The sequence below is a fragment of the Daphnia magna genome, linkage group LG9, assembly GCF_020631705.1.
Source record: "Daphnia magna isolate NIES linkage group LG9, ASM2063170v1.1, whole genome shotgun sequence".
NCBI classification, from domain to species: domain Eukaryota; kingdom Metazoa; phylum Arthropoda; class Branchiopoda; order Diplostraca; family Daphniidae; genus Daphnia; species Daphnia magna.
Window position 1 is genome coordinate 4,837,167 of NC_059190.1, and position 9,251 is coordinate 4,846,417.

At 41.4% G+C, this 9,251-nt stretch overlaps 1 protein-coding gene and 1 pseudogene across 1 annotated transcript; one reads left to right on the plus strand and one right to left on the minus strand.

Moving 5' to 3' along the window:
• Positions 1-1,062: 1,062 nt before the first annotated feature.
• On the minus strand, positions 1,063-8,305 carry LOC116930775 (annotated as a pseudogene).
• On the plus strand, positions 2,508-4,840 carry LOC116930531. Its single transcript, XM_045178718.1, has one exon. The coding sequence runs from the start codon at positions 2,782-2,784 to the stop codon at positions 3,613-3,615; it is 834 nt and encodes a 277-aa protein (XP_045034653.1). The 5' UTR covers positions 2,508-2,781; the 3' UTR covers positions 3,616-4,840.
• Positions 8,306-9,251: the final 946 nt, after the last annotated feature.

Sequence of the window (9,251 nt, forward strand, 5' to 3'; positions counted from 1 at the left end):
CAACAAATGCCAGGAGCATTTATGTAGGAATTGCGAATTTGAAAAGCTTAGAAAACTTTTCAGTCATCGTCGTTGTTATTTATCCCTTGACAACAACCTTGTCGTGTTACGGCCAACGGAATTCGTAAGCCTTGAAGGAGTCATTACAGTCATAGGTTATAATCACTATATTTTTTTTGTGTCAAATATCCAACAATTTTTTGTTTTTATTTTAATACATTCCGATTCCTCTTTACGTTCCGACAGCTCGCATCAACAAGTCGTGTACGGCTGTAGTTTGTTGGAGATTTCAAAATCAATCAACACGTTTCAGTTCACATCATATTTCAATGGCATCATCACAACTCCTAATTACGTAATACATCTGCTGGGCGCTTTAACGTCCTGTAAAACTGCAATGCAGAATTCAGATGGAAATCAAATTGTGCTCCGAAGAATTAACCAAGTCTAGAATGTTGAATAATAACGAAAATAAAATCAAGACTCAAGTCTGTTCGAAATGCGGAAGCTATGAGTATATGTAAGCAAAGCAAGCACCAGAGCCGAGCTGTGCAGCTGTTTACGGGAATGGAAGTATTAATGACAAACTGGATCCAAAGGTCGGACTTTCAAATCTGATTCAGTGGTGTACTGCGCTGCTTCAGCAACATTTTAAAAGATGTATAGGCATAAATTGTAAAAATAATCGTACAAATTCCAGGATTTATATATCCGATTGCTTTAACCTGACCGGCGTTCAATTAGAGCACAAGCAATATTTTTAAGAGCATACATAGTTTCCCCTGGCCGTATTATTGGCGACTAGATTGGGGGTAGAAAATATTTTTCTACCTTTGAAAGCATAAGCCGATGAAACCTGTATTTTAAAAATGTGTATTACAGGCACGTTTTGCGAATCCTGGGTTTGTAGAGTAAACATATACCCCTTAGAAAACATAAAAACAAAAGCAAGAAGTTTAAAATCCACGTATTTGTTCCGTTATACATATCTTTGACCATACTTTGGTTGTTGCAGCACGTTACTAATAATAGGGACTAGAACCTGAAAAGATTCTTAATAAATTTAGTGCACATTATAATATATATGAACTATCTACCTGACTGCCACTCATTTTCAAAACTATCCCATTTGGAGTTTTAACTATTACCCCTTTGGCTTTGGGTAATACAAGGGAAGTATTCGGCAGGAGCTGTTTGGTTTTCGACAGAGCTTGAGTTGATGGCGGAGCTTGAGTTGATGGCGGAGCTTGAGTTGATGACGGAGCTTTAGTTGAGGACTGAGCTTGAGCTGATGGCGGAGCTTGAGTTGGTGACTGAGCTTGAGTTGGTGATTGAGCTTGAGTTGATGGCGGAGCTTCAGTTGATGTCTGAGCTTGAGTTGATGTCTGAGCTTGAGTTGATGGCGGAGCTTGAGTTGGTGGCTGAGCTTGAGTTGATGATGGAGCTTGAGCTTTAGTTGTTTTCATTCTTGAAGTTATTCTCTCTAAAGGCAAAGCATATTTAGCAAGAGATATTAGAAAAAACATGAACCATGACTTACCTTTTTGTTCGTCATCAATTGTTTTGTACCATTGTTGGGTAAGGCAAGTTCCAGTTCGACTCTTCAAAGATATTTTACCAAATGACCTAACTGATGTGGACCAAACTGCATCATTTGGGCTAGCAGATAGAAAAATGTATTGTCCATTGAAGTCATTTGTTAATGAAGCAAGCCGTGTTAAATAATATTACATTATTATAATAAACGATAATTGGATGAATAATACTAAGATTTTAGTAGCGTGTGAGCTTACCTTTTTAATGACTTGTTGATTCCTGTTGTTTTTGGTACGGTTCTTGCCTTGGGTAGTCTTCCTTTGATATGCAAATCCTCTTGCCATGTAATTATTCTAAAAGAGACATGTAATGAAAAATTCAGACTCAAATTTCACATTTAGTTGCCTACTTTGACAAATTCTAGCCGTTTTAAAGCATTCGTTTGTTTTTATTCTAGAGTTCTATTCTTTTGTATAACACTTCTTCCAATACTTTATTTGTGTCAACCTCCTGCTCTTTTGACGGTGAATCGGATCTTTCTTTAGTGAGTGTTGTTGATTTCAAACACGTTCTTCCGTCTCAGCCCTAGATGGCGTTGGAAAAAGAACGAGTGGAGCCTAAACCCTTCCCCTGATCGGCAGGCCCTCTTCTCTAGCCAGGCGCCACGTAGTAGACAGAACTCCACTCTTCTGCGTTCTTTCTGACTGCGTGAAGCCTGATTTATCAGCAGCCTAGAATTAGACTTGTGAATTCCGTTTCCCTGTTTTTCTATCTTGTGTGCTGTGGTGCTCATACACAAGGTAATAATAAAATATGTACACCAGTTGTATTATGTATTACAGTAGTGTGATATCATGTATTCCTCGTATTCACATACGAGAAGCCTCGCATCATAAGAAATAAAATGTTTCCTAAATCAACAGGTTATGGGCCCAGTTGCTTCAACCTCTCAAAGACAAGATGACCACCATGCGAGATATCAGTAATATTGACAGGTTCAACGGATAAAATCTACCAACATGGAAATTGGGCTGTCGGATCTTATTCCAACAGCACGACTTGGTAAAGTTAGTCACTGGAGAAGAAATACTCTCTGTTGAGTCAAAGAATGCCGAAGGAGTAGTTACCAACACTGCTGCCAGGGCCACATGGCTTGAAAAAGATCTTCTTGCACGCAGTTATTTCATTGCCACGATTGAAATTGCTCAACAACGTTCCTTGGTAAACTGCAATACAGCACATGAGATGTGGCTACGTATTTCAACCCAACACTTGAAGAATGCTGCTGACAATCAACACGCACTTGAACAGAGATTCTTCGAATATCGTTTTCATCCCGAAAATGATGTGATGCATCATATTACCGAGATTGAAACTATTGCCAATCAACTTCGAGATATCAATGCACCTGTCACGGAGAGCCAGATTATGACGAAAATCATCAACACCCTTCCACCTAGCTTCCGTGGCTTCATGTCAGCATGGGACAGTGTTCCTATACCAGACCGAACTATCAATTCTTTGACATCTCGCCTACTAAAGGAAGAATGCTTGATGAAGCAATGGAATAGAGGGAAGATGTACCATCAAGACGCTGCCTTTTTCTCCAAAAATTTTCCACCAAGCAGATGGCCTGATTCTTATACACCATGTGGCCGTGTACGTGGTAAGAAAGGACGGGGATCATGGAGAAACGATCATCCTAGCAGACGACAACCCTATAGGACCTGCACCTATCATCGATGCGGCCGTCCCAAACACACCATTGATGTGTGCCGCCAGAGAATCAGAGATGAGAAATCTGCCAAAGCTTCGGACACCAAGGCCACACCAGCTGTCATTATTGAAAAAAAAGATGCCTCAGTCAAAAGAGATGATGCCGCTGAAGACTCCGCCTACATGTCAGCAACATGTTTTCTATCAAGACACGCACATGACTGGTTTGCAGATTCCGGTGCAACTGGGCATATGACCAACCAACGCTCATTCTTTAGCTCTTTTACTCCAGTTCTGCACGACACATGGACCGTGAAAGGCATTGGCATCTCATCTATATGTACGCGGCCACGGAACAATTGACTTCTTAACCACAGTCAATGGAATAGAAAATACTTTCACAGTAGAAGACATCCTTTATGTACCCGGCCTAGGCACCAACCTCCTCTCAATTGCCGCAGTAACTGACGTGGGCCTATCAGTGAACTTCATTGAAACTCGAGGAGCCCTCTTCCAGAATGAAACGACTTTAATGGTTGGCGAGCGCATCGGTAAGAGCCTCTATCATTTGGCGATTTGTCTACAACGTTCCAACAACCAGCAAACGAAATACTCTACCTGTTTTGCTGTCCCCTCATCAACCTCCATGGCGCTGTGGCACCAACGGCTTGCACATACAAGCTACAAGATCATTTCAAAGATGGCCAGCAACGAAGAACTTCGTGGGCTGAATCTACCAAAAGACAAGGCCATTCCTACTTATCACTGCCCAGGCTGCCTATCAGGGAAGATGCACCGTCTGCCATTCCCAATTGGAAGAAAAAGAGCTAAGCAAATTGGACATCTCATTCACGCAGACGTCTGTGGCCCATGCATGTACCCTACCAAGTGGAGCACGCTACTTCGTACTTTTTACTGACGACTTCTCTGGACGGCGCAATAATTGTTTCCTTAAACACAAGTCTGAAGTCCCGGAATATTTCAAAGAATACGCCAGCCTCCTACGCAGTGAAACCGGTAATCTCATCCATACCCTCCGATCAGACAACGGAGGTGAATTCATTAGTTCCGCATTCAAATCGTGGCTATCAGACCGAAGTATCCGCTTTGAATCATCGGCACCCCACACACCAGAGCAGAACGGCGTGGCGGAACGAGCCAATCGGACGGTTTTTGAAGCTGGTCGCAGTCTCCTATATGCTAAGCATATCCCTCTTGAACTATGGGGAGAAGCAATCGCGTGTGCCGTCTACACTCTGAATCGAGTAAGCAACAGCAAATCCACAACAACACCCCATCAACTTTGGTATGGAGAAAAACCAAATCTTTCCCACCTGCGGATTTTTGGCTCAGTCGCCTTTGTTCATATCCTGAAGGTAAATAGACAAAAGCTGGACCCCAAAAGCATAAAATGCCTTTTTGTCGGCTACGCAACCAGTAAAAAAGCCTATCGCTGTTGGAGCCCCACTGAAAGAAAAACTAAGATTAGCAGAGACGTGATCTTCGACGAACAAATTAATGACAACCCTTTTTCTTCGTCAGAACCAACTAATTCATTCTTCTTTGAACGTTCTCCATTACAGCCTTCAACCACTTACCAAATTGAGAGGGAAACTGAAAAGTCCAACCCGGACGTCCAATTCCAGCCATCAATTCCGACTGAATTACCTACACCAGATGTCCAGCTTGAATCATCCGACATTCTCACTTCCATACCTGATGTCTCCACCTCAACGGACAATCAAACAGAAACGTCTCTACCACCAATCGATCCAACAGCATATAATCCACCAGCGGTGGTCCAACCAGCTCCCAATACACCTGTACGCGTCTCACCATATCCAATGCGGATACGCATACCGAAGCGCCAATGGGAGTCCATGCAGTCCACCATGACCGAAGAGCTATACGAACCGGACAGCTTCACAGATGATTCATCCATGCAATCAGCCGACGCTTCTCAATGGGAAACAGCAATCAAAGATGAGTATAATTTGCTTATACCGAACAAAACATGGTCGATCTCAGAATTGCCCCCTGGACGTACAGCCATAAAATCCCGTTGGGTCTTTAAGATCAAGCCGGGAGTATGCGGATCAATCCCTCGATACAAAGCGAGGCTGGTGGCCAAAGGATTCTCACAACGTTCCGGAATTGACTACGGGGAAACGTTCTCTACTGTGGTAAAATACGACACATTGAGAATAATTATATCTTTCGTCGCCGGACAAAATCTAGATATGTCACAGTTAGACATAAAAACTGCCTTTCTCTATGGAGAGCTGGACGAGGAGATTTATCTCCAACAGCCGGAAGGATTCATCATCACCGCCAAGAAACATCAGTCTGCCGTCTACACAAGTGGCTCTACGTGCTTAAACAGGCGTCGTGAGTATGGAATGCCACCTTCGATACCTTTCTCAGAAAATTTGGACTACGCCCAAGCAACGCTGATCCATGTTTATACATACGTCATCACGAAGAAGAGTTTGTGTCCGTAGCCATCTGGGTGGACGACGGCCTTCCCATACGCGACGGTTAGCTAGATAGAAGCTGGACGCAAGCTTCGTACGGAGGGCTCCCATAGTAGTGTAAGCTTCCACGAGACAAGCTAGATTTGCTCCGATCCAATGTAAGATTTTTCATCCTAGCATCAGACTTGGGTAATTCAAGCTAAGCAAGCTAACGCCGCGCGAGCTTGTTATCTGTCAACTTGAAAAAATAAATTCCTGGAACTGGATTCGAACCCGAGTCTACCGCGTCGTAGTCGCGGCTTCTTCCAATCACCCATTTGACTTATACAATATACAAGAATTTTAAACTATTAATCAGCAGTAGTCTATCCTATACAAAACTTATCTCATCTTCACAATAAAACATCCCGCATAAATATCTTACTTTTTACTTTTTATTGTTATAAATTACAAGTTATAATTAATGGGAATATCAAAGAGCTATCTTCTGTTATTTTTAAAAATTGCAAAAACTTGTTTTATTTAAATAAATTACTTTTTTTCTTATTACGGATCGTTATGACAAGTAATATTTTAACAGATGATTGATTTCCTAAAAAACTAGCTTAAGAAATATAACCTAACTTTTCATAATAAATAAGTCTAACTGAAATTCGCCGATTATTTAATAATATTATTATACTATACTAGCAGCCCACAAAATCCAAGCTAACCCTTTCATGCACCAAGCTTGACACCTAGCCGTAAGCGATATTATAGCGCGGGGGAAGCTTGAATAAAGTAAGAGTTTTGTTTGCTAACCAAACTCAAGTTACCCTGTAAACGATAAGCTTGACAACTGCAAGCTAGTGCGGGTGCAGTTTGAAGAGGCAAGAGATTTGTTAGGTTTCCTTATTCAAGCATACCGTTACATACGGCAAGCTTGATATCGGTAGGCTAGCGCGGAAGAAGCTTTGGTGAAGCTAACGCCAAAACCCCAAGCTTGACGTTTCGTACGGGTTGTAGCCAGCAACAACAAGTCTCTGATTGAAGAAATCATCTCCTACCTCGGCAAACATTTTGATATGCGTCAAGGGCCGGCTGATCATTTTGTTGGTTTGTCAATTTCAAATAATCGCCAAGACAGAACTCTGTATGTTGCCCAGCCAGATTATATTCAAAAGGTTTTAAAGCGATTCAAAATGATGGAGTGTCTCCCTAGGAACCTGCCAGCTGATCCTCGGACACACCTCCAGAAGAAAATCAATAAGAGTTCCGCTGAAAAATTCCCGTATAGAGAGGCTGTTGGAAGCCTAATGTATCTAGCATTGGCATCCAGACCCGACATATCCTTTGCCGTTGGACAGATTTCTCAATTCTGTGAAGATCCGGGACCGGACCACTGGTCAGTAGTTCGCAGAATCCTAGCGTATATAAAGGGGACAGAAAATCGTGGTATTTGCTATGGCCAAAGCGATGACGGACTCATCGGGTACTGCGACTCAGACTACACTGGTGACCCTAATTCCCAGCGATCAACTTCCGGATTCGTCTTCCTCCTTCACGGAGGTCCAGTTGCCTGGAGCAGCCGCCGGCAAGCATCCGTTTCTCTATCTACTGCGGAAGCGGAGTTCATCGCCTCATCCGAGGCAGCACGAGAAGGTCTTTGGCTCGGACGACTGATGAAAGATATCACACCCGGTTTTAGAGGTCCAATCCGCATAATGTGTGATAACCAATCAGCCATTGCTCTCATCAAGAACCCTGTTCATCATCAAAGAAGCAAACATATCGAGGTCCGATATTACTTTGTTCGAGAACGCCAAGAGGCTGGAGACATCGACGTACAGTATATTTCCGCCGACTATCAAGTGGCGGATAATCTGACCAAACCCTTGCCCAATCCTCGTTTTTCTGCTTTGAGAGAACTCACGGGAATTGTTGCAGTCCCGTCAAATCTAATTTAAAAATTTCTTTCTCTTTATGTTCAGGATGGAGCAATTTGTTCTTTTTCCCCCTTTTTTTTTATTTTTTTATTCACACATGTTTGAGAGGGAGTGTTGATTTCAAACACGTTCTTCCGTCTCAACCCTATATGGCGTTGGAAAAAGAACGAGTGGAGCCTAAACCTTGCCCCTGATCGGCAGGCCCTCTTCTCTAGCCAGGCGCCACGTAGCAGACAGAACTCCACTCTTCTGCATTCTTTCTGACAGTGTGTAGCCTGATTTATCAGCAGCCTAGAATTAGACTTGTGAATTCCGTTTCTCTGTTTTTCTATCTTGTGTGCTGTGGTGCTCATCCACAAGGTAATTATAAAATATGTACATCAGTTGTATTATGTATTACAGTTGTGTGATATCATGTATTCATCGTATTCACATACAAGAAGCCTCGCATCACAAGAAATAAAATGTTTCCTTGTTAAAATCAACAACTTCCTCTAACTCGGAATCCGACGAACTGGCTGAATTAGAACTACAATCTAAGTCGTCTTTCACCATAACAGAGTCCATTTTTGCTGTTAACACATGTAACTTTTGATGAGTAACCATCCAAGCATGCAGATGATAACACGTCTTGCTTTCTCCGGCTGCTCTCATTGTTCATCGTTTGTCAAGTAGCCTTCGGCATTGAACTCAGCAAATGCGTAGCTACGACTCGGCAAGTGTTCGGATAATGCGCTATTAATGAAATTCATGCATGCATTCACAAGGAACTACACTCCTTAAAATTATAATCAATGGGTCAAAACCTGGGTTTCTATCAGGGTTACACTACGCTGAATATAAACGACTAATTTTAACGGGAAATTGCTGAACATAAGGCTCAAAACCGAAAATAACATTAATTGTAAAGCGATATCGTATAAAAAATCATTAAATTTTATAGGAAAATGACCGCATTGACGAGGGCTTTCTAAATATATTAAGTTTGAGGGTAAAATTTCAAAAACTATTCGAAAAATCTTTTCAGTCGTTTTATTATAAGAAAAAAATGCTGGCTTGTACCATACTGGTTCTTGTGGACTTAAGGCGTGAAGAAAAATGTGATTGAAAATATTTTCTGAGACGTTATTGGAAAATTTACCCTAAATCTTATATATTTAGAAAGTCCTCGTCAATGCGGTCATATTCTTATAAAATCTTGTATGATACGATTCCGCTTTACAATTAATGTTTCAAGTTTTTCTTCCACGAAACTATAAAAAAATTACCGTTTTCTTTGATTTTGTTGGTCTAGCATGAGTTTATCTATTCATTTTTTAATATTTTGAAGTGTTTTCTATTCTCCATCCTTTCATATAATCTGAGTTACATATTGCTTTGAAATATCCATGTAAAAAATAAAATGCGGTAATGACGGCGGAATTATTTCACAAAAAATAAAAATCATTTTACGCCTTATGCCCGGTGGCCTTATCCCGAGAACGAAAAAAAGTTAATTCAGATAAACATAAACGATTATTCCGATGTATACCAAGAGTACACTGATTGTATAAGTTTGAGGAATGTATTTACTACATATGCATGGATAAATGGCCAGGTA

Bases quoted from the DNA above. Each gene is read 5' to 3' on its own strand.
- LOC116930531 (XM_045178718.1), top strand. From the start codon at position 2,782: ATGTGGCTACGTATTTCAACCCAACACTTGAAGAATGCTGCTGACAAT.